This window comes from Lepidochelys olivacea (genome assembly GCF_965140295.1).
Source record: "Lepidochelys olivacea isolate rLepOli2 genome assembly, chromosome: 16".
NCBI lineage: Eukaryota > Metazoa > Chordata > Testudines > Cheloniidae > Lepidochelys > Lepidochelys olivacea.
In genome coordinates, this window is record NC_140426.1 from 21664101 (window position 1) to 21689495 (window position 25395).

The window sequence follows — 25395 nt, forward strand, 5'->3', positions numbered from 1 at the left end:
AGAAAGTAATGAAAATGTTACCAAAAAATCCTTCCAAAGGCTAACTGGCAGCTTTAAGCTAACAAACATGATACATATCTGATGTCAGAAAGCAGAATCAAAATTCATAGAAAAATAAATTTACAATCAGGAGTGTGAAAACCCAGACTTATAAAGACAGAACTGAAAATGGTGGATAAATTATAAACAGATTTAAGATAGAAATGAGTATTAATACTGTTAACTTCCAGGAGTGACAGTGACTGCTATCTAAACATTGTTTTCTGGGCCTGAGTGAAAAAGATGGTGGTTTCAACCTTGTCCTAATGGGACGGATGTCCAAATCCTAAAAATGCCCTACCTCCCAGGTGGGACTATTGACAATTTCAGAAGTATTTTCGTAAATTGGGTTTTAAGGCACATTGTCAGGGAACAGTGTAGCCATCTGTACCCTTTGTGGCAAGATAATACACTTCAGCATCCATGGTTGACAATACAGCATCTTTCGTGGGTGCTAATTTCAATTTTTTTAAGGTGGTGGGGAGAGGAAGAAGAGAAATTGAGTGTTCAGAAAGGGGTTAGCCATAGCAAAATGTGTGCAGGTTTTGTTTTTGTTTTATTCCTTGTCAGATTTTCAAACTTTTTAACTTACTAGTTGGTAATATATAAACCTCTCTTCTCGAGGATGATGTCTATGGACAATATGGTCCCCGCTACCATCACTATGGTAGAAGCAATGCTGCCTATGTGGAGCCTGGTGGTTATCGATATGGTGAGCCTGAGCGTCCTAGTTCCAGAGCTAGTCAGTGCTCTGATAGACCTCCTTCTAGGTATGTAATTAGGGAACTATGCAAAGGTTTAGTGTGTCCTGATGGATTAAATTTAATTATGCATAATGAACTTTTATCTTGTGTAGCTCACAGTATGGGAGCTAGATGGTGGAAATGAGTCTGTCAATATAGACAAAACATTCTACAATTTAAACTACACATGCTATTAAACACATAATCCAAAAGTATGAATTGCAGATTGTTTGCTGCTTTTAGAGGTGAGGGAACACAATGCCATGTATAAAATGACAATGGTAAGATTGCGGTCATCTTCTTACTGCTCCTTAAGCCTTCCTTCATGCCCATTTGTAGGCTGTCATTACAGTCTTATTCCCTTTAGAAGGGGCTCAACAATAGCATCAGTACTGATATTCTCTATTTTCTGTCTGTCCACTGAGAAAGCAATGCAGGGTACAGCCTCTCATTAGAGTTTAAGAGTAACGTTTACAAAGCTGTGTGTAAGCGGTACATTCTCCAATCCTGTTAACAAATGACATTTCTGCATGTACCTCCTGGGATTTGCTTTTGAAAATATACCAGTACATGTTGCCGACTGAGACATAGATTTTTGTTCTCAGATGGGAGAGAGGCTGTGAGTCAGATAAAAAAGGCCACAATTCTGTATCAGGTCAACTTTTCCAGTGATGACTTTCACTGTGGTGATGTTAAACTTTTTAACAATTAACAAATAAAATAAAATGAAGGAAGAGGATGAACTGAAATTACTCATGTCAGTCAGGAAGCAGCCAGTTACCCTTCACAAGGGTAACTAATTTATAATGAATATTACATGAGTAATTTATATGAATTTTTCATCCATCACAAGATGTTGCTGTAACAATGACAAAGAAGTCGACAGGCTTTGAGAGAATGGATTGTCCACTAGAAAGCATGAACCTCACACCAGTTGCCATCAGCTATATCTTCAGTAATTCTGCTATGGAACCTCCTTCTCCTGAAATAATATTTGACAGCCTCTAAAAGGGAATGGAGGAAGTTATGGGTTTAAGGAGCAGTACAAACAGCTGCAATAGTCTTGTGCACATCTGAACCTCCAAAAACAGTGAGAATTTATGGTGAGATGAGTTAATGGGGTTGCTTTCTCTTGATAGCACTGTTCTCAGGGCACATCATCACTATTACAGATAGTATTTCAAAACTCCTTGGAATCACAGCCTTGTAAAATTATTCTTGCCCACTTACTGTAAAAAATGTTTAAGAGATTAATAAAATTTAGTTTCTTTATCATAATAGAGAGCAGACAAGTAGATTTTTGTTTGGGTTGATAAATTTTCGTGTCAGTTTCTGCAATAACACAACTTTACTGTCCCTTCTGTCTAAATGTTTTTAATGCTTTTATAAAGTTCATATCTGCCCTGCTAAGACTGAGCAAAACTAAATTATTCTTTTTTTTAATTTTTAACCAAAATAACATTTCTTCTGTTAAAAATCAGTGTTTTATTGCACAATCCTTGATATAACTCATGGTCCTGGCTCACAATGGTAGGTTAAGATTTTCCAAAGACACAAATGGGAATTGGTTGCCTTAGCTACCTTTTGTGCCTTTGAAAATCTCTCCCAAAGTAGTCTAGGTTGACAAAATCTTATCAGATCAAATTCACTCCTGCAAGAGTGGATGCTGTCTTTACAAGCTTCCCACTCACTGCTACGCTGCTTGCACCTCTCTTGACCTATTCAGGCACTCACTGAGTGTACACTACCAATTATGTGAGTTTGTGGTGTGGACAGAGACTTTCAGATTCATTTAATTGGTGGCATTGGTTACTAAAAATTAATCCTGCAGAAATGGAAAAGTTGATCCCCACCAAACATTTGTACCTGGTTCAGTAATATGGCTGACCTCTCATAGCTCTAGAGCTGAGAATCGTTATCTCAATACCTAGTTAGCTATACTGGCAGCATCAGTAGAGAAGCCAGTAAGAATGCCAGTTGTAGTAATGGCTTTTGTGATATGTTTAATTGTCCATAAGTGACTGGACTGACAGACAAATCTGTTCACAAGCCACTAAGCTATTGTATGGTAACAATTTTCAGTCACTGATGGCACGGAATGATTTGTATTAGTGATGTTCTGGTATATAGGCTCTAGTTCCCTGAACCTTCCACTTCCTGTAACTGCATTTTTTTAAAAACGATAACGCTAGAAATTTTGTTGTCATAGTGAGTATAAGCAATATCAGCTGTGTCTATCCTCTAACAACTGTAAGAATAGTCACTATGCCTCTTTTAATCATGGTATTTTATCGCCCGTATTTTTTTCCTCTTTCAGACAGGGGTATACTGAAGATTATTATAATCCAAAAAGTGGTTGGAATGATTACTATGCAGACTACTATGCAAACCCATATAATTATGGAGGTACAGTTGGACAATGAATTCTAAATTTTTCTGAGTAGTTCAGAAAAAACATGGGAAGTGTATTAAAATTAGCATCAGAGAACTGTTATAAAACTAAACTTGTCTTTTACTGAAATTGTCATGTTTTCCACAGCTAATGAGAATAAAGCTTTCAGTTTGTTGAAAACTGATGTCCTGCATTGCAGTGGTCCTTAATGCTTTGCTGTCATCTCTGTATCCTTGGTTCAGTAGGAGGGAAAAGCAGAAAATTACGTTTGAATTCATTGTTTTGATTCCCTATTTGACAATGAGGAAAATGATCAAACTTTTCTTTTGCCTTCATTTATCATGGTAAAATTATACGGTGGCACATGTATGGAATTGCTTGCTGTAGTGTACAACATATACCACTGTGCCCACTTGTGCCTGAGCAGATGTATTGTGGACAAATTCTTCATCACTGGAAAACTAGTTAATTATCAGAACATAAATGGACTACCTCAAAATATAGTGCTCTGCACAAATATGCCCCACAGTCACCCATGGGGTAACAGTGTTCTGGAGATCAGTCCTTGCATTCTATCAGACCAATGTGGATAGGGGATTCTAGAGGCAATTCTTTCTCCTACTCCAAGACTACCTCTCCTCCAAACTCCAGGATTTTATATTGAGGGTTTCCATATCTTCTTGTAGAAATAATTTTATCATAACTTAGCCTCATAGTAATTTAGATGAAAAGATCTATTAGATTGCAGAGACCATCCCTTTGAAAGAGTACAGTATAGTATCCAGAAGAGGTACATAACAGTAATCTGATAACTACACTTGGATATAACCAAATTTATCACAGGGACATGAAATTGATAAATAGCTTTTTTGCTTACAGTTCAACAGTTCATAACTTTTATTTGATCTCATCTGGTTATGGCAAAATGTATGAGTAAACATATTTCTAATAAAATTAGTATCTCAACTTTGTTTTGAAAGCTTTTTTTAATTGGATTTGTACAGTAGTTATCTCAGATGTTAACAAAACATAGGTGTATGCATTTCAGGAGGGAACAAATAGAGAAGTTCTGTGAGCAACTAACTGGGCAAAGATTTTAGATTAAACCCGTTCTTTTTTTTTTAAAGATCCAAGTCGCTGGGAACGTTACCCATCAGCATATGACTCCAGATATAGAGATCCCAGAAGTTATGACCAGAGATACTGGTATGACACTGAACAGAATCCATACCAAAAGAGAGAGGCATATCCATATGATAACAGGTTTGTAATCCGTGCCCTGTATTTGTAGGCTTTGAGAGCTGGCTTTTTAGTGTAATTTACTGAAACTTTTGATTATCCAGAAAGCTTCAGAGTTTCAAGTTATTCTGTAAAGTTCTGGGCAGAATTTTTTTAAATTCATTTCAAGGGAAAGTGTCTTACTCTAAGTAGGCAAATCTGTTGCATGACAGACTATAAAAATGTTTGAGGTTTAAAACAGGATTTTTTTAAAGTGTTCTTTATCAGTCTGCATGTTTTCTTTATGGCAAGGAGAATTGTTATGGAAATTGAGGTACATTGGATAAACCAGCTTTGAGAGAATGATTTTAGGAAATAGGACTTGTTTTGTAACTAGCTTTTTAAATGACTTAGTACAGAGTCTAAGGAGAAACCAAAGTAAGAAAACGATGTTCTTCAAATTTTCTGTCTTAGATGGATTCAGAATGGGATATTTGTCTTAATTTTGAAAAACCTAGGTTTTTGCAATTAGTCTCTAAACAACATTTCAAGTTGAAAGGGATACTGTCAGGGTAAAATCATGTCTTTTTAAAAACTGATCTTTATACTTTTGCTACTAACGCGTGATTACTAAAAAATTGAAACGCTGCTCCATTGTTTGTTTACTTTTTGCACTTCGTTTTGGACAGTGAACACAAGATTAGTCAATTTTACTTCCTGGTTCTCATGCACTTGCTATAAAGCTGGGTTTAAATCACAGCAAGAAAATATTTTCAAGGGAAAAAATAACTGAAGATATTTCTATTAAATCAGGTTTTGGACTGTCTACTTTACAAAACCTATACCTGTGGCCTAGTTTGTGACATGGTCTCTTGAAACCGTACTCTCTAGTTAATGGACACAAATATCCACTGAAGTTAGTTCTTCCCAGGATACAGGTTCTTATCTCTATTTTCATATTTCATTCCTCTTTAGACAAGACCGATATGAAGATCACTGGCGATATGATCCTCGCTTTGCTGGAAGCTTTGATGATGAAACTGAGCCTCACAGAGACCCTTATGGTGATGAATTTGACAGACGAAGTGTCCACAGTGAACATTCTGCCCATAGTCTCCGTAGTTCCCACAGTGTTCATAGCCATCAGAGCAGCTTCAGTTCTCGCTCTCAGCAAGTGAGTTCATATGAGTGCATCATGTGTTTGACTTTGTTCTGTTAACCTGCTTGATGTTAGGAATGGGGTTACCTGACAATCTCTTGGACAAAATCTCTAGCAGCTAGTGGAAGATCATAAACATACAAAAGTTGCAATTATTTCTGTTCTGAGCTTGGGTAATAGAGGCGCATTTTGAAAGTTCATATTCATCAACTAGAGACTGAACATTGTGCCACAGTGTATGCTGGATTTTTAAAATATTTATTTGGTAGTTCTTCGAGACTTTGATTAGAACTGGGGCTCAAGTTGTGCTTGGTGTTACATAAGAATGTAGGAAGAAATGGTCTCTTTGGTTAAGGGCTTGATCCTACAATTCACTGGGAATGGGAGCACTGTGTCCACATTTCTATTTTTATATGTCCTGTTCCTTCCAGCATCACAAGCATAAAAACTAATACTGGGCTGAAACTTGGAATACATGTAAAGAGTCGAGGCTGTTGGATTGATATACAGAACAGTGTTCTACTGTAAGGTTTTTTTAAAAAAATAAATTACCCTTCTAATTTTAAGTACAAATGCACAGATAATTCCATGAAACATTCTAACTGGTAGATGATTCTTGTATACTGTTAGTAGGAATTTCCATCTGCATTATCTGTGGTCTCATATGTTAACCTTCCAGGAATCCAAATATAGTTTTAAATTTAGTCATCCATTTGGGAGCCACATGTTTCTTTGATATTGGACATGGAGAACTGGAGGTTAACCAGGCATTTATACGGAGTATCCATACTCAATCAAGACGGATTTTCTCTTAAGTCAGGAGAGGCACTAAGAAAAGGTTTTGGGGTCGTTCTGATCTTGGCTGAGCTGCGGGTGAAGCAGCACTATAGTCTGCAAATCATTCTGTGAATTTTTATTCTTGGCAAAATACACATGCAAATAATCATTTAAAAAAAGAGGGGGAGGAGTTGGCAGAGCGAGAAGTAAACCCACAAGTGCAGTCTGAGGTGAGCAAATCAAATTGTAAGAGAGGAACATAGGGAAGTAGAGCATTAAAATAGACAAACTATTTTAGCTCAAGTCCATTATACCACTTCATTCACTGTGCAGCTTTCATAAATCCAGTGAAAGTTCTGTGCAACTTACTATATTAAATACTTGTAAGGAACCCATATAGTTGCTAAATGAGAGATAAAAAGCTCCTCAGTCCTGCTTGCCACATTATTCAGCCCATGTGATTCTTTCCCCTCCTGCTATTATGTCTTTAATGCAGCAATTAAAATATTAAAGTAAGTTTCTTAAGTACAGAAAGATAAATTTTAAGTGATTATAAGTAGTAGTTACCTAAGAAAATAACAAGTAAACATGCATTCTAAATCCTAAACTTTCAGACTAAGCAAGATTTGAATCAAATAGCTTTTCTCGCCCCATTGCATATTGAATGCAGGTTCCAGTTCTTAATATGCAGCTGAATTTCCTTCTCTGCCTGGGACCAGTCTCCTCAGTTCAAAGTTTTTATCTTCCCAGCGTTCTCGTTGTCTTCAGCATAGGCGGGGAAAGAGAGAGGTGGTCTCATGAAGTCCCACCTTGGGGGGTGGGATAGCTCAGTGGTTTGAGCATTGGCCTGCTAAACCCAGGGTTGTCAGTTCAATCCTTGAGGGGGCCGTTTAGTTGATCTGGGGCAAAAAATGGGGATTGGTCCTGCTTTGAGCAGGGGGTTGGACTAGATGATCTCCTGAGGTCCCTTCCAACCCTGATATTCTGTGATTCTGTGATTCTATGTTCTATTCAGAGCCAGCTTTATAGAAGCAACCATGATCTGACCGCTAATGCATATGAAACCACCACCCAGCCAGTCTCACTTCACACAGATTATCCATACAGCGGATACCCTGCTAATTTTGATGGTCAACAGCCTTTTACAGATTATGGCTACTCAGCTGAAACTGGATGGCCATCTGTAGAACAAGGTATTTGCAAAAATGTGCGGGAAGGTTGGGTTGAGAGGATAGTTAACAATTCTTTGCTTTTGTGCCTTTCATTCAACTTTTAAAATGCTTTACAAACGTTTATTGAACCTATTGGTAGTCAAGACACCTGTGTTCATAATAGATGTTAAACTGATAACAGTTGAATGTAATGTTCCCGATTTGTAGAGTCATAGAGATGAGCTATACCTAAGTTAAGTTTTGGTCACTGTGAGGACAGTCCTTGCTTGTTCCATCCTGGGTTGTCACTGAACAGTTCTGTTATTTTATGGCCAGATATTAATTGCCACTGGTTATGTATTAAGTACTGCACACTTATTTTGCATTTGTCGGGTTTGCGGTAGAAGCAAGTGTATACTAATGGGATGCTGTAAAACTCTCTTGAATCCAAGCATGCTTTGAATTCAATCTACTCTTAATTCATGGAGAATCTTTAAAATAAACATAACTTAGAAACAATTCTGTTTATATAATCTTTTGATTTTTCTATTCACCTTGCTTCTTGCAATTAAACAGCATTGTTTCTAAATAGAGTTTTTCATATCAAAAAGTATTAGTAGTTTTTAAAGAAAATATTTGTCAGAAGTCCTTGAAAACATAGAAATGCACAGAAATATACTGGGGATTGACAAGCAATATATCTCTTATGGGAAAAATAATGTTCAAGTTCTCTGTACAGAATTTTTTCTCATGATTTCAAATTTCTGAGGGGTCTGCTCTCAGTACTGTGTCTTGCATTTGATAGGACAGTATAGCTATTAACTTTTTGAAGATGGTGTTTAGCCAACTTCAGTAACTAGTTTGTTTCATGTCTGCTTTGATTGTGATAAGAACTATATAGAAAACTAAATTAAACGTTAATAACTAAGTTGCTGAAAGGTAATTAAGTCACTTGATTTTGATGTTTCTCTCTACTGTAGTCCCATCAAGACCCTCAACGCCTGAGAAATTTTTAGTGCCTCATGTCTGTGCAAGGTTTGGTCCTGGGGGCCATCTGACAAAAGTGCTGTCAAACCTGCCTTCAGAAGGACAGCCGGCTTTGGTTGAGATACACAGTATGGAGGTAAAGCAAAAGTACACCAGGAATACAAACATTTTATGTTTATAAAATCTTGTTTTTTTTCTAAAGGGAAAATAGGGCACTTCAGTTATGTTATGGCTTTCTGTTGTGTGTGCATTAGTTTATAGAAAAACAAATGTTGATTCTTTGCTTCTGTAAAAATTTCCTTATATTTTCACTTTCGATTTCTTCCGCAAACCCATTTTTCTCACTATGGCATTTGATTAATTAAAAAAGAATTTCCAAGTCCTAGGAAGGTTGGGGGTCTTGATTTTTGTGTACGTACAGCCATTGATTGAGACATGAGCGTTTGTACCTTTCTCTGCCAACTGCGATGGTGATGGTTTGCTATCTTGGTGTATGGCTACACAGCCTGTGGCAGTGAATCTCTGAGCCCGGGTTGTCAGATTCAGGCTCATAGGGCTTGCACTACCATGCTAAAAGAGCTGTGTAGACATTGCAGCTTAGCTCTCAAGCCCACCTCATCCTTAAGCTTCCGAGCTTCAGCCTGAGCCACACTATGTATGCAGCTATTTTTAGTGCAGTAGCTCAAGCACGAGTCAGTTGACCCAGGCTCGGAGGTGCGCTGTGTAGACGTACCGAAGTTGGAAGGAGATAAGTACCTTGTGTGTATTTCCCTTTCTCTTGTGACTCCACCAGTGGGCCAAAGGAATACAAAGTTTTTGGTCACCAGAAAGATGTGGACAGATTGGAGACGGTTCAGAGAAGAGTAACAAGTGAGTTGCAGGATCTGATTTATGGGGAAAGAGTAGAATGTGGCCAACATGACCAAGATAGAACACAATTATCTACGAGTATTTGAATGGTGTACACAGTCAGGAGACAGAGGAATTATTTAGAATGTCACAAGGAGATATGAAAAGGAAAATGTAGACTTAATACCAGGAAAAACTTCCCATGAGATCTTGTGCTGTGGAATAATCTCTCATGGAAATTAATTAAAATATTTAAATGGGATTGGACAGGGCCCTAACAAACATACTATAGGGAACACAACCTATGGTGTCATCTAATCTACCACTCCTGGACAGCATAGCTATGTGTAGCTTTCATTTATTTATTTAATTTTAGATACACTGTTAGGTACAAAATGAATTACTGTATAAATAGTGGAATTTATAGATGTAAGAGCTTCTCATCATGCTTTTATGGTTTGTATTTTTTTTTTTAGACTATGTTGCAACATATGCCAGAACAAGAAGAGATGAGAGCCTTTCCGGGCCCTCTTGCTAAGTATGTTTTAAGGATTTGATAAGCTGTTTTAAAGTGTTCTCAAGCTTAATATTTCTTTGTAATTTTGCATGGCCACAAATAATAGATTTAAACTGGGTTTGATCAGATATTTCTTACCTATATTCCACAAGCCTAAATGTTGTTGGAGGTTTGACTTTGCTCTGTTCTACGTATTACGGTGATGATGATGTCTGGCACTTCATACTGATTCATTGTTTCATTGCATACTTTTCTTCCTCTTTCAGAGATGATACCCATAAAGTGGATGTCATTAATTTTGCACAAAACAAAGCCACACAGTGCTTTCAGAATGAAAATCTAATTGACAAAGAGTCTGCAAGCCTGCTTTGGGATTTTATTGTATTGTTGTGCAGACAGAATGGGGTATGTCTTAAATCTTTGTAAGCTTTCTCTTGATGCCCTGAAGGTCAGTTTTCAGAGCCTTTATCTTTAGGCTTTAGATAAGAATCTTAAGATATAACAGCTCCATTTATGTGAAGGCGGCAAGAATATGTAAGTTTTTTGTACTGGGCCAAGAATGCAGGTCAAAAGCTCAAAAGGCAGGTATTCCTCCTTAATCTTGCTGCTTGAAGTGCCAAATAAGATGAGCAATGAGTCTTTATCTCTATAGTGCTGCTGGGACACCTGAGTTGGCTAATCCAATCTTATCTCCTTTTGTCCAACCCACTGCATCATTTGTGTTAATTAACTTGTTAGACTTCAAGTGTTTGAAATAATTTGACTGAAATATTTTAAAGTAATTGAATTTGTTTCATTTATAGACCGTAGTGGGCACAGACATTGCAGAGCTTTTGCTACGGGATCACAAAACAGTCTGGCTTCCTGGGAAATCGCCCAATGAAGCAAACTTGATTGACTTCACTAATGAGGCTTTGGAGCAAGTGGAAGAGGAGTCTGGTGAAGCTCAACTCTCATTTCTCACCGATAGTCTTATAACCACAATTGACAGTCTTGAAAGAGAGACAGAGAGATTCAGGGAACTTCTGCTTTATGGTCGTAAGAAGGTGAATGGTCACACTGTTGCTTAAAGTACTGTTTGAGTTTGTTTTTTTTACTTGGATTTATTGTTCCAAAACCCACGTATCCTTAAAACCCTAGTGGCTTGCATATAATTAAAATGTCAGGTAATAAAAACGAAAGCTAGACAAATATTAATGTGTATAATATGTAATATTTATAGTACCGTCAATGTCCTTGGCGCGCTACAGTAAAGAGACAGATTCCCTGCTCCAAAGAATTCACAATTCAAAGCCAAATTATATTGTAACACACTAACATGTGACTTAATGATCATTTTCGGTTCATAGTCACAAGATATCTGCACTAGAAATCATTAGTACTTTGTCCTGAGTGGTGTATTGAACTTGTTCCCCAGTAAACTAATTTACTTTTCATATGCTTTCTACATTAATAGGATGCTTTGGAGTCTGCCATGAAGCATGGATTATGGGGTCATGCTCTGCTTCTTGCCAGTAAAATGGACAGCAGAACACATGCAAGAGTCATGACCAGGTAATGATTTGCTGCTTTATGATGATGATTAGAATATGCTTCTAGTATGGAATAGCCATTCATTTCCCATTAATGAGGTAAAGTCCTGTGGCTCAGAAGTTGAGGCCACAATTATGATGTGTGCCTGTGCTTATGCAGGGATTCTGCTTTAGATGTATTGTCTGTGTGTTGACTTAAGTCATGTTGGAGCTTTAGTTTCAGGGACTTTAGCCTTTAAAGTTAGACTTCATGGAATTGCAGTGACTGCTACAACTGTTGTCAAGAGCTATTCTGCTACCACCTTCACTGGAACGTGATTTCCTCTATGGATCTTAAACCATGCCGTAAACTGACTTATTAGCTGACTGACAGATCTTCCTTGCTTTGATAGAATTATGCCATACAAACTATAGTGCATTAATGAAAATGGGGGGAAGGGGGGAAATAGTGGAGGGATTAGCTGCATTTCACGTTTAATAAACTCAGATTTTCACACTAAAGGGATTAAATACTCTATATGTATGCTTGTCTTCCTTCAGAGTTTTGGGTGGCTATTTTCCCCACTCACTTTTGGGACTTTTAATACCCAAATAATGTTATGCCCCCACTCCTTCTTATTTCGGAAAAAGCAACCATCTTCCAGCAAGGACTGTCTGTACATAAGAGCTTTTCCTGTCCTCCCACAGTATCTGAAACAGTGTTACACCTGCTGGCACTAAGAGCCCGACTCTTGAGACTGTTCCTAGGCTTGTATTTGCATATGACTGTACTGCGGGTCCAATAATTTAGTCAGTAACCGTTTCAAAGGTGATTCACTGGCCAATTACACTTATTTCACTGCAGAGCTTTGAAAATGTACTCCTTTCTCAAGGCTAAACTAAATATAAAAATGTTAGTCGTGTTAACTGCTTACCTATAATTATTTTTATTTTTGTTTTTATGTAGATTTGCCAACAGTCTTCCAATTAATGATCCCCTGCAAACTGTTTACCAGCTAATGTCTGGAAGAATGCCAGCAGCATCCACAGTGAGTTTTAAGAATAAGCTTCAATTAAGACTTGTACATGTTCTGTTGTGAATTACCTCTTACAGCACACTAGCAATATGCTTTTACATATAACTGGGTTCCAGAAAGAATTAGGTAAGTTCATGAAGTATAGGTCCATCAATGGCTATTAGCTAAGATGGTCAGGGGTACAACGCCATGCTTTGGGTGTCCCTAAACCTCTGACTGCCAGATGCAGGGACTGGATGACGGGACGAATCACTCGATAACTCCCCTGTTCTGTTCATTACCTCTGAAGCATCTGTACTGGCCACTGTTGGAAGACAGGCTACTGAGCTAGATGGACCAGTAGTATGGCCATTGTTCTTGCATACCTGATCTAGTACACAAAAAATATTCTAGCCCTTACTCAGGTTGTAATTCTTATCCATGCACCCTTCTGTTCTATGGCTTGATGGGTACCTCTTCTAATCTAGTGCTGTGGAGATGAGAAATGGGGAGACTGGAGGCCTCATCTGGCTATGGTGCTATCCAACTTGACCAATAACATGGATGTGGAATCAAGGACTATTACCACCATGGGAGATACTCTTGGTAAGTAATTTGAAGTTGAATCTGTGGAGAATAAAGTGGGTAAACAGCAGGGCTGTTTATACTGGGAGCAATGGAATGGATGTGGGCTCTGAACAAATGAAGGGTTTTCTTAAACTTAAGTTGCTGGGTTAGTTTTCATAAAACAATTGCTACTTATACGATAAAACCATACCTTTTCTAGTTCTGCGGATTTTTGTTTTGTGAGGATAAATTGGAATTACAAAGAGCCAAAACAATTCAAGATACTATGAATTAGTTATGTACCATTCAGATAGAATTTCATGAGAGATCTATTGTGCTTTGTTTCAGCTTCTAAAGGCCTTTTAGATGCTGCTCATTTTTGCTACCTGATGGCCCAGATCGGGTTTGGCGTTTATACAAAGAAAACAACGAAGCTTGTTCTAATTGGATCAAATCACAGGTGTGGAATTCAAATTACTTGCCCTTGTTTTTGTTTTTGTAAAACTTTGCTATTTAAATTAAAAGATGAAAATAGAAGGAAATGGTTAGAATATCACAAAAAGTAACACTCCACAATATATAATTATTTAACCAAAGTTGTTTAGGACCTAGCTGCTTATTTCTGAAGCATGGAAGTTTCTTGATCTGATGCTTTATACTCAGTAATATCATGTGACTAACTTTTTATGTGCCAGTAACATTACATGATCTAAATTAGAAGTAATATGTCAAAATTAATTTGTTTTTCCACTTTTCTCTCAGCTTGCCATTTTTAAAGTTTGCCACCAATGAAGCCATTCAAAGAACGGAATCCTATGAATATGCACAGTCACTGGGAACGCAGCCCTGCTGTTTACCCAATTTCCAGGCTAGTAGCGGTTCTGTTTTTTTTAATGTCGTATCACAGGTTTTGTATGAAGTGCTCTTTATCCTTTTTTTGAATGGAGTGGTGTTCACTTTCGTTGCATACTCAAGTACTTGAAGGGCCTGGTCTCTGTCTCCCTCCCTCCCAAAAACCTGCTCCCAAAAGACTCCTGATGATGAAAATAATGCAAGGTAATTTTCTAGTGTAAACAAAAGTTAAACTCAGGAATGATTTAAACATTTAAAAAATCACCCCATAATTCTGGATCTTTGTTTTCTGTTTGCCATCCAAATAAATGTAGATCTTTTAAATATTTAATTCTACATTTATGACCTGGATCATTGCACTGTGTAGTTCTAGGATTTTCCTGATGCTAACCACTAAATCTGATTTTCCCCAAGAGCAAATATTGTGAATTCCAGACTTCCAGAACCTAAATTAAAGATAGTGACTGAATTTTTAAAATTCAAAGAAGAAATCAGGCAGGATTTGTTTGTACCTGTTGTATACAATCTGACTCCCCTCTTGTAGAACTTGAGTGGAGGAACACTTTGAAAGCTTTTTGACTAGTATTCATTTTTAAATCTAGAGTACATGTGATAATGGGATACTTCAGTTTGCGGCTGGAGTAGCAAACTGCCCTGCAATACCTTTAGAAATGATTTGGCCATGCAGTATAACTTTACCTTCTTTCATTCTACAGGTTTTCAAATTCATCTATGCTTGCCGACTAGCTGAGATGGGACTTGCTGCACAAGCGTTTCATTATTGTGAAGTGATTTCCAAAACCGTTCTTAAAAATCCCTACTATTATTCGCCTGTGCTTATCGGCCAACTTATTCAGGTACTATAGGGATGAGTACTTTTCAGAATTAAGCACTCATGGCTTGATACATTTTGGTTCATGAATGATAGCTTAGAAATCTCTAAAATTTCCATTTTATTTACCTCTTTACCAATTTTGTTTGTTTTTATAATGCTTCCTTTGATAGATATCATCTCAGTTGCGCCTGTTCGACCCACAGATTAAAGAGAAACCAGAGCAGGAATTATTTATTGAACCTTCATGGTTGGTACGACTTCGGCACTTGGATGGACAGATCAAGGTATAAAATCTGCTTTCCAAAATTAAAGGGTTCCATGCTAAGATTTTTACTTAAGATCTTTTTCATAAAATGCTTTTGTGGTGCACTTGTTCTTGTCTAATAATAGATGGGAATTAGAAAATTCTGATTTCTTACATATTAAAGCTACCCGGTTGCATATCACTTAAATCAGGTTGATGTGCAGTCTTGTGGGTGCCCCAGTTTTCAGTGTAAAATAATTGAAAGATGGTGTGTGTGTGTGTGTGTGCAGGGCCATCCTTAGGCATACGCAAGCATACGGCTGTGTGGGGCACCCGAACATTTGGGGCACCCCTGGGTCTTAGTGTCCACCCGCCCGCCTTTTCCTATCCCTGTTCTGATCCTTGCAGCAGGCTCCCACAGCCAGCTGCTGCAGCCTGGTGAGTCTTCCTCCCGAGGAGATCTAGTACTTGAAAGTAAAAAAAGCCTTACAGCCTGCCAGACCTATTAGCACAACATTGAAACTGTTAAAAGAGCCATTCAAGTGGTAATGAAGCCATTTAACAGGCATTTGTTAACCCAGAGGTGGGCAAACTACGGCCTGAGTGCCACATCCGGCCCGCAGGACCGTCCTGCCTGGCCCCTGAACTCCTGGCCGGGAAGGCTCACCCCTCCTCTGCTGTCCCCCCTCCCCAGCAGCCTCAGCTTGCCGTGCTGCCAGCGTTCTGGCCCGATGCTCCTGCTGCGGGCGGCAGGGCTGTGAGCTGCTGCTGCTGCTCTGAGCAGCATGGTAAGGGGGTGGGGGAGGAGGTTAGATAAGGGGCAGGGAGTCCCAGAGGCAGTCAGGGTACAGGGAGTGGTTGGGTGGAGCGAAGGTGAGGTCCCGGAGGGGCGGGTGGGGGTGTAGATAGGGGTTGGGGCAGTCAGGGGACAGGGAGCAGGGGGCGGTTGGATAGGCGTGGGAGTCTGGGGGGGGCTTGTCTGGGGGCGGGGGTGTGGATAAGGGTCGGGGCAGTCAGGGGACGGGGAGCCGGGGGTGGGGGGGTGGTTGGATGGTGGATAGGTCCTGGGGGGTGGTTAGGGGCAGGGGATCCGTGGAGGGGGAGGTCAGGGGACAAGGAGCAGGGCGGGGGTTGGATGGGTTGAGGGTTCTGAGGGGGGGCAGTCAGCGGGTGGGAAGGGGCAGGGGCCAGGGTGTTCGGGGAGGCACAGCCTTCCGTACCCGGCCCACCATACAGTTTTGCAACTCTGATGTGGCCCTTGGGCCAAAAAGTTTGCCCACCCCTGTGCTAACCCCCAGCTATATACTGTCAGTTTCTGAATTTACTGGCAAAAACAGTTGTGTATTACTGTAATATTTACTCAGAACACGTTAGCCTACAGGACCTTAGTTTAAAATTTTCTTTAAAAATATTTCATGAGTGTTTTGCTGAAGATTATAAAATCGCATCTCTCAAAAAGTCCTTGCATAGATTTTTTAGATGTACAATCTGAGTATTCATCTTTAACCTTAAATACTTGGATCTTCATAGTTGTTTTTTAAATAAATCCTTCAAAAGACCATCCTTATCTAAAATACACATGTGAGCCCGGGCTGCCGTCAGGAATAGGGACACCAGTTTAATAATAATGCATAGGGCCCCATAAATCCTAAGGATGGCCCTATGTGTGTGTGGAATAGACTTCTTTATGCATCCTTGTGCAAGGAAAACTGTAAAACTCCAAGGCTTTAATAGGAGCAAGCAGAGATGCACTTGTTAGAAGAAAGGTGAGCATGTAAGTATTGATCGTAGTAACTAAGTTACAAACACTGCAAGAGGGAGGTATGCTGATTTTAAAACACTGATTCTATTAGTATTTTTTTATAAAACCTGAAAAACTTTTCTTAAACTTGCCTTTGCTTTTGCAAAAGCTTGTGTGTTTGTGTTTTGGTTTTTTTTTTAAAGCATCTTTTTGGGGGGCTGAACTTGATCTAACAGTGACCCTTTGCTTATTTTTTACCTGAGAAAGTTGTGAATGGAAAATCTAGTTGCAAAGTTTTCCCTTCCTCACCTTCAAGAAACTAACAAATGATCTTTTTTTATTTAGAAGACTTTCCTTGTTAAGCTCTTCCTGGGTTATGAATTTAACATCTTATGGTGGTTAATAGGCTTTTGTTTTCTCCTAACAACAGGATGGTACGATAGCTTACAATGCAGATAGATCCACCCCTCAGCAGTATGCCTGTAGCACACCAAGCTCTGAATTAGACCATATCAGTCAGTGTGATGGAACAGGATCTGGACAGGAAATGGGGCCTGCTACTGAAAACCCATTGTTGGCATCCTTGTTACCTAATACGGTGCACCCCATGCAAGGTGTGCAGCTAATGCCTTCAGGTTAGTATTTCACATTGTTCTCCATGTGTGTCAAGGGGAAGAACCAATACAGTGGACTACAAAATAGAGAAATCATTTAAAAGTAAAACTAATGGGATTTCATTTCTAAGCTATATCATTTTAGTTATAAATTGGCTCTTTTGGAGATTGACTCATGCAGCATAACACTTCCTTACGTAATTGCCAGTTAACTTTTTATCGTATGTTAATGGATGTAAAGATTGTACAGTTTATATAGAAACCCCATAAAGGCATCGGGCTCATGTCTTATTTGTAATGGGGACAGAAATAGGAGATGATATTTGAAACATAACTGGGAGTGTTTAACAGTCCCCTTTTGACTTCAAAGGAGTTTACTGGTTTTTTTTAAATGGTTGTCATTGTCTTTGAATGACATGTTTCGTTTTGTACGTCGGCTGCTTCATATCCTATTGCTGCTTCACTACTGCCACAGAAGCAAGTGTGAGAACGAAGGACGTAAAAAATGCCAGGCAGCAACAATGGGAATATTGAGGCCTATTCTCCCAAGTAGGCATTCCATGAGCTTATCCATGTGGAGGTATTAGATCCTCCTCAGAGAGAGGTCTCCTGATATGGTGACTTGCTTAACATTTGTCAAATACACAAATACAGACTAAAAAAGACCTACTGCCCATGAACTGCAATAACTTCTTCACAGTAAAATGCATCCCTGTAAAGTAGACACATATTCTGTGTTTTACAGATGAGGTTGTGGGAATTGGATCCTGGCTCCTCAGTCCAGTGCTTAGACCATGTCTCTCTTTTTTTATTACTAGTAATTTTCTTAAATTTTGTTCTGCAGCCCCTCAGACTATCCTTGAGGAATCAGCAGCTGTGACTCCTCCTATTCAGCAAGAAACTGTTGGTGTTCCTTTCTATCCTGTAGCCCCTCCCTCTATTGGGCCAGGGTCTGGCTTTGCACCACCAGGCTTTCCAAATCAATATGGAGCTGAACAGTCTTCACTGTACCTGGGATCTACAATGCCACCGGGAGGACCACCTCCGCAAGCAGCAGAACCACGGCCAGAAGAGCAGTTAAACCAGGAAACAGGTTTGTGCTCTGAATAAATGTCTTCCCTGCCCTTAAGGGCACTGAAGTCTTTTTGGAGATTGAGTGCACAGCAGCTTGTTTCAATAATTAAAATTGTGAAGTAAATCTTGGGTAACTGAGTGTAGAGTGAAAACTTAAAAGAAAGCGAAGAATCTCACTGAGAAGAGTTGAGTACTGCTGGCATTGCATATCAGGTTTGACTTAAGGTTTGACATAAATCCAGCGTAAGTAAGTGAGTCACCGCCTGTTCCCTACTGGACACCTGTCTATCACAAAACCACTACCTAATGTCGTCATATGGGCAGTTTCTGTTGGAAATGCTCATGATTGGAATTGGAGGAAGTTCTTCACCTCAGGCTGAAAGTGAATGTCTGATGAAGTGAGCTGTAGCTCACGAAAGCTTATGCTCTAATAAATTGGTTAGTCTCTAAGGTGCCACAAGTACTCCTTTTCTGTTTAGAACTGTGGGAATCATAGAATTTAAATAGTAGGAGATGCTGCATGTGAAGGCTAATCTCCACTGACCAGAGCTGTGCAAAGAATCTCGCACAGCACCATCCTAAGGAATGCCTCACTTAGCCGGTTCTGACCCTCCTTTTTAGGAAACTAAATACACATGAATAAACTTTATAAAAAAAAAAAAAGACATCAAATGCAGTTTATGCAAGCCCTGAAATTTAAAGTTAATTCTTTAAAGCATCACGTTCTCTAGAATCTAGAATCAGCATTAGAATCACTAACCAATGAGAAGTTGGGTAAAGTTTATCACAGTTCTTATGCAACTGCTTAGACATCTATTATGTGTTGAAAAACACTGAAATTTACTAACTTACTCTGTTCTTCTTCTTTTTCAAGCAATGCAGAGAATTCCCCAGGAATCTCCAATTCAAAAAACTTTCCCTGAACAAAGAGAGGAGGATTTCTATGGAAAAATGGCAAACATGGTATTTTTACATCATACATCCTTAGTGCTTTCTCCAAATCGCACTATGCAAATATGGAACTCATTATTCAGTGGCACTCTCAAATACTAGTGCACCTCAGCACCAATCCAGTCTTTTCTTGCAGAAGAGAAACAATCCAGGAGAAACATGAGACCTACTATTTTAAAATACTCATGGAAGTAGAAAATCAGACCTGTTGGATTTAAAATGTTCATATGCCGACCCAGCTACATCAGTGGGAGAGAAAAGCAGATCCTAGTGAGCAAGTCTGCTGTCTGTGCTTTTAAAAGGCAGTATTGATTTGCACTTAAGGCGTCCTGCCCTGAACAATTGGTGGTGCTATCCAAATTGTACATAAGTGTTCGAAACCTAGCCACAAACATCTGTTTTACTGTACAGCAGGTATTTTCAGCGTTAAGTCACTTAAGTTGGACATCTCCTAGGGAACTGATTTAGCCTCATGAGATAAAAGTTGCTTAATTGAAACAGAATTAACGTTAATTTTGCTTAATAGGGACACATTTGGGTACTGCCAATGGATGAAGTGATGTTAACCACTTATTAAATAAATAAATGTACAAATCTAAATTCTGGTATTTTTAATACCAAAATTGCTTTAAAAAGATTTTAAAAAATAATTTAAAGATCACATACAGAAAATGTAGCAAACATCAGTCACCTTTAAATTTTTTTACAGCCTCTCTCTCAATGGTGATAGCTGTTTAATGAGTGTGTTCAGTGGGATGCCCTGACACGATTACCTCTTCAATAGATTGGACACGCTACTGTGAAAGCATAGTTAGGTTTCAGCTTTCTCTGCCTCTGTACCTAAACCCGAGGGTAAAGATGTGCCTCAACAACTAATTCAAATGGCTTGCATTTTGTTTGGGAATGTGTAATTAAAATTGGAAATGAAGGGGACTGTACTGCCTACAGTTTGTTTAATTGCTTGCTTATTAAGCATGTGCTGACTTTGTATCTAACCAGGCACCGGGACGAAGATCCAGATCCACCTCTCAGTCTTCAGCACATATGGTATGCCATGACCAGGCTGTTTTTCACTATATCGTCATTCCTACCTACATTTCACCCACTTCTAATTACTTTGCATCTCTGTTATTACTGACATTTCAAAAGAAGGAATTTCTTAAGCAAAATAAAATATAATCCCTCTGGGTTAGTAGTAAAATGGTTTAAAATCCCTGCATATTTGTAATACAGGGCTATGGGCGAAGATCTCGGACCACCTCAGAATCCTCCACCCATTCTATAGGACGAGAAAGATGCAACTCTGCAGCAAAGCAGCCCTCTCCTCCTCCTCCATCCATTCCTGAAGGGAAAGAGACCAACAAAGAGATCAAGAAGGAGCCAGCAGCGAGAAAGGTAAATTAAAATGGGTATCTAGTTACAAGTAGCAATGATTAATGGCACCTATGGTAAATCATGGTGCTAAAATGGGGAGAGGCTGCCTACCTGAATCATCAGATGAACATTTCGTCTTGACTATTGCAGCCTCAATCCACACGTTCAGCGCAGGCCCCAGGCTCCAGCATGTGCAAAATGCTGCTACGTGGCTTTCCAGCATGCACTAAAGTTACATGAACTGAAGCAATGACACACATTGCAGTTGGCTTCTCCTTCTCTTCAGGAGCCAGTTCAAAATTGCCTTCTCTGACTTCAGCCAATCTCTCAGAACTTGTCTGACTCCCCATTTCCTACTCCATTCTGCTCAGTTAGCACTGATCTCTTGGCCTGCCATACACCTGTCTCAGCTGAGAAGAGCTTTCTCCTCTGCAGCTTCTTACATCTGGCTCAGGCATCTTGTATCTCTCTGCCTCACTGAAATTCATGATTTCAACTACTAGCATCTTTCTCCTTTCCATATGAGCCTTAATTTTTCTCTATTGATTATCATTTAAACTGTCTTGGAATACAGTTTATATGAAGGACTAATTGAAATGGAATTGTATGAAGTTAGATTTTTAAATCTGCTATCAGCAGATTCTTAGAGGAATACACTAAAAAGCCTTGTATTTATTTTTAGAGTGGTGCAAATTGGTTTCGCTGGCTGATGGGAAAAGGAAAGAATGAAGCTCACCTTCCAGATGATAAGAACAAATCAGTAAGGGCCCTAAACTGCAGCACACAACACACACGTTAATTTGCTCAAACTGTTTCTAGTCCATAGAGTATGGATTTTTTTTTCTTGCGGCCAAACAAAACTTTATACATTAAGTTTTTCAAAATGCCTAATTCTGAAAATGGGTTTCAAAATTAATATTATAAATGATTTGCTGCTTACTTGCCTTGTTACCTATTTGCACTCTTAATCTTGAACTGTGATTTCTTCATAGATTGTTTGGGATGAAAAGAAACAGCGCTGGGTTAATTTAGACGAGCCAGAAGAGGAGGTAAAATGCTGAGGAGTTTCTCTTTTTCCTTTGCCTGAGTGGATAAGTGTCAGATAATGGGACTTCCAAATAGTGGCTCTTAAAAGCCATCTTTGCTGGCTACTTTGGTTAAAATGTAGTATGACATGAACTGCAACTGGTAAATATTTACATAAATCAGAGTGAGTGATATGTTTTCTGGGGCTGTTTCTGCCCTCAGTTACTGGTGTGGATCCAATGAGTGCTGTGATGTTTCTTAAGGGGACTTATCCTGATTTACACCAGTGTAACTGAAAGTAGACTATGGTCTTCGAGAGTTGACACCACTCAGACCGCTTTTTCTCACTCAGAGTCATGATCCTGGCGGGGGCAGGAGGAGGTGTCACAAGGCATCACATTTTCTGCACACCCTTATTCTTTAAGGTCAAATATTGCTGCTGTTACTTTTTTTAATGCTTGTGGTGAATGTGAGGAGATTCTGAAAACGTTTGATTTCACATAAGGGGTTGCCTGCCTGAAAAGGTTGAGAAATACTGAGCTAGACTGGGGAGGGTGGGGAATGTGTCCAATTACATGTGTGATGGAATGGCTAAGGAAAACAGCAAAGAGAAATGTCTGTTTTAAAAATGCCATTCAAAGGCTAATACTGGTTTTTGGTTCCAGAGCAAGCCACTGCCACCACCTCCAGCCGGGGTTCCTAAAGCTCCTCAGACTGCTCCACCTGGGCCCGGGGGTCCACCTGGTGTCAACATGTTTTCCAGAAAAGCAGGTAACCGCACGGTTGTGAATGGCAGTCCCCAGGATAGAGGGGAAGGCTTAAGATTGTCCCTGTTGTGAAGAACCCTAAGGCAAAGTTTCAGAGTAACAGCCGTGTTAGTCTGTATTCGCAAAAAGAGAAGGAGTACTTGTGGCACCTTAGAGACTAACCAATTTATTAGAGCATAAGCTTTCGTGAGCTACAGCTCACTTCCTCAGATGCATATCGTGGAAACTGCAGCAGGCTTTATATATACACAGAGAATATGAAACAATACCTATTCCCACCCCACTGTCCTGCTGGTAATAGCTTATCTAAAGTGATCATCAGGTGGGCCATTTCCAGCACAAATCCAGGTTTTTTCACCCTCCACCCCCCCACACAAATTCACTCTCCTGCTGGTGATAGCCCATCCAAAGTGACAACTCTTTACACAATGTGCATGACAATCAAGTTGGGCTATTTCCTGCACAAATCCAGGTTTTCTCACATCCCCCCACCCCCATACACACACAAACTCACTCTCCTGCTGGTAATAGCTCATCCAAACTGACCACTCTTCAAGTTAAAATCCAAGTTAAACCAGAACATCTGGGGAGGGAGGGGGGTAGGAAAAAACAAGAGGAAACAGGCTACCTTGCATAATGACTTAGCCACTCCAAGTCTCTATTTAAGCCTAAATTAATAGTATCCAATTTGCAAATGAATTCCAATTCAGCAGTTTCTCGCTGGAGTCTGGATTTGAAGTTTTTTTGTTTTAAGATAGCGACCTTCATGTCTGTGATCGCGTGACCAGAGAGATTGAAGTGTTCTCCGACTGGTTTATGAATGTTATAATTCTTGACATCTGATTTGTGTCCATTTATTCTTTTACGTAGAGACTGTCCAATTTGACCAATGTACATGGCAGAGGGGCATTGCTGGCACATGATGGCATATATCACATTGGTGGATGTGCAGGTGAACGAGCCTCTGATAGTGTGGCTGATGTTATTAGGCCCTGTGATGGTGTCCCCTGAATAGATATGTGGGCACAATTGGCAACGGGCTTTGTTGCAAGGATAAGTTCCTGGGTTAGTGGTTCTGTTGTGTGGTATGTGGTTGTTGGTGAGTATTTGCTTCAGGTTGCGGGGCTGTCTGTATTTGTGCTGGAAATGGCCCACCTGATGATCACTTTAGATAAGCTATTACCAGCAGGACAGTGGGGTGGGAATAGGTATTGTTTCATATTCTCTGTGTGTATATATAAAGCCTGCTGCAGTTTCCACGATATGCATCTGAGGAAGTGAGCTGTAGCTCACGAAAGCTTATGCTCTAATAAATTGGTTAGTCTCTAAGGTGCCACAAGTACTCCTTTTCTTAAGGCAAAGTTGCCACCCCTTTTGGAGGTGGCTTCTTTGATGAGCACTGGACAGCTTGCCATGTCATGGAGTTGTGGGCAAGATTGGCGTTGCTGGGTAAATTAGCATCACAATTGTGATTGCTGCCAACACCATATGCTGTGATTCAGGGTTTACCATCTTGATCCTTGGGCCTACTTTTTTCTGATCCTGAATGATGTTTTAACCAGAAGACCTGTTCTGTCTTCAAGCTGACTTATTTCCATATGTTTGTTGTCCTGTTTTCAGCAGGAACCAGAGCTCGTTACGTTGACATTCTAAACCCAAGTGGAGCGAAATGCAGTGGTGCTGTTCCTGCCCCATCAGACCTCTTTGCCCCCTTGGCACCAATGCCTATCCCTGCAAACTTGTTTGTTCCAAACTCAGGTGTGTAAACCCAATGCAGATAAACTGCAAGTAGCAGACCTCTTAACAGATGCTTATCCATTACATGTATCAAAAGTGCTAAAAAATGTTAACTCCTGTTACTATTGGTCTAAACTTTAAAACAACTTTAAAAGGCATTGAATGCCATGTTAGCCTGGAGATGGCAACTGGGAAAAAACAGCTACAGCTCTGCACTTCACAAACTTCGTCTTCTAGAAAACGTGTACTAAGAGGGGTTATGTCTTAGCTGCCTTGGGCAGCTAGGACCTCAGAACAACAAATCTGAGTGAGTCCAGCACCTGTTCTCCAAACCACATGACACTTTTAAACATTGATGCTATATAGTAACTCTATTTTTATTTAACAGGAAATGGGAGTTTTTACTAGAACCCACAAAGAGCACCTCATAAAGCAATCTGATTAAGCAATGTATGTTCTCTGCTAGACAAATAGTGCTTTTGTTTCCCCCAAAATTTGAACTGTGCAAGGTGACATAATTCATCAACCCTTATTCATATTTGCTAAGTGCTTGGCGTCAGTTCTCGTTTCTTTCTCACCTGCTGTTTTCTGTCCCAGAATCACGTTTTCTGGGCCTTACCAGCATATTTTCTTGCTATAGATCCTCTGTTTACTGTGTTGCTCCAAGGTTTCCCATATAAAATGTATATGCTTGTATTGCATATGGCTAACTATAGTAATATAATTAGCTGTGCGCTCATCCATTGAACAAGACTTCCCACCATCTTTGAGGGGAGATGGAAGAAATAATAGAAATAGATCTAATATATTTTTCCTTGAATATAATCAAACCAGTGTAACTTTTCAAATGAGATTTTTAATTCAGCTCATTCGCTGATTGCAGTTTGCTACTCTGAAAACCTGGTTCTGCTGTTGATTCTGTTCCTCATATATCTGTAAGGTCTGATACAGTGTTCATTTTTGGTTAAAACCTGTTTCTTCTGTAGTTCCTGAGGAACAGCAACCTATGGAAGGGAGCGGGGCACGAGAACAGACATTCTCTGCAAATCAAGTCAGCGCTGATGTTACTACAGAACCACAGGTAGGTTAGTAAAGATGCAAACCACCGTTCGTATCCAATTATAACATTTATTGAAAAAACTAAGTATTATGGTTGCCATTTCCTAGTGGCATAACCTAAAAGGCATGTTCTACCTGTACATAAATAATCCCTAGTGAAAGAAGGGAAAAAACTAGGAAAAGGAGACAGAAGAG

General features: G+C 39.5%; 1 protein-coding gene across 5 annotated transcripts in view; it reads left to right on the forward strand.

The window, feature by feature from the left end:
- Positions 1–25395, forward strand: part of SEC16A (SEC16 homolog A, endoplasmic reticulum export factor) — a 42327-nt gene that overhangs the window by 11635 nt on the left and 5297 nt on the right. For 4 of the 5 annotated variants that reach the window (XM_084649831.1, XM_084649833.1, XM_084649835.1 and 1 more), the window contains 26 exons: positions 664–809; positions 3100–3188; positions 4302–4437; positions 5368–5566; positions 7344–7521; positions 8460–8602; positions 9792–9853; positions 10099–10237; positions 10636–10878; positions 11289–11386; positions 12311–12392; positions 12848–12965; positions 13275–13386; positions 13689–13794; positions 14495–14635; positions 14784–14897; positions 17029–17233; positions 18057–18305; positions 19161–19249; positions 20237–20284; positions 20471–20632; positions 21294–21371; positions 21604–21660; positions 22303–22408; positions 24025–24162; positions 25128–25222. In XM_084649831.1, the coding sequence (XP_084505957.1) occupies positions 664–809; positions 3100–3188; positions 4302–4437; positions 5368–5566; positions 7344–7521; positions 8460–8602; positions 9792–9853; positions 10099–10237; positions 10636–10878; positions 11289–11386; positions 12311–12392; positions 12848–12965; positions 13275–13386; positions 13689–13794; positions 14495–14635; positions 14784–14897; positions 17029–17233; positions 18057–18305; positions 19161–19249; positions 20237–20284; positions 20471–20632; positions 21294–21371; positions 21604–21660; positions 22303–22408; positions 24025–24162; positions 25128–25222 (3333 nt within the window). The remainder of the gene's footprint in view (positions 1–663; positions 810–3099; positions 3189–4301; positions 4438–5367; positions 5567–7343; positions 7522–8459; positions 8603–9791; positions 9854–10098; positions 10238–10635; positions 10879–11288; positions 11387–12310; positions 12393–12847; positions 12966–13274; positions 13387–13688; positions 13795–14494; positions 14636–14783; positions 14898–17028; positions 17234–18056; positions 18306–19160; positions 19250–20236; positions 20285–20470; positions 20633–21293; positions 21372–21603; positions 21661–22302; positions 22409–24024; positions 24163–25127; positions 25223–25395) is intronic. The other variant, XM_084649832.1, reaches the window with a different exon arrangement.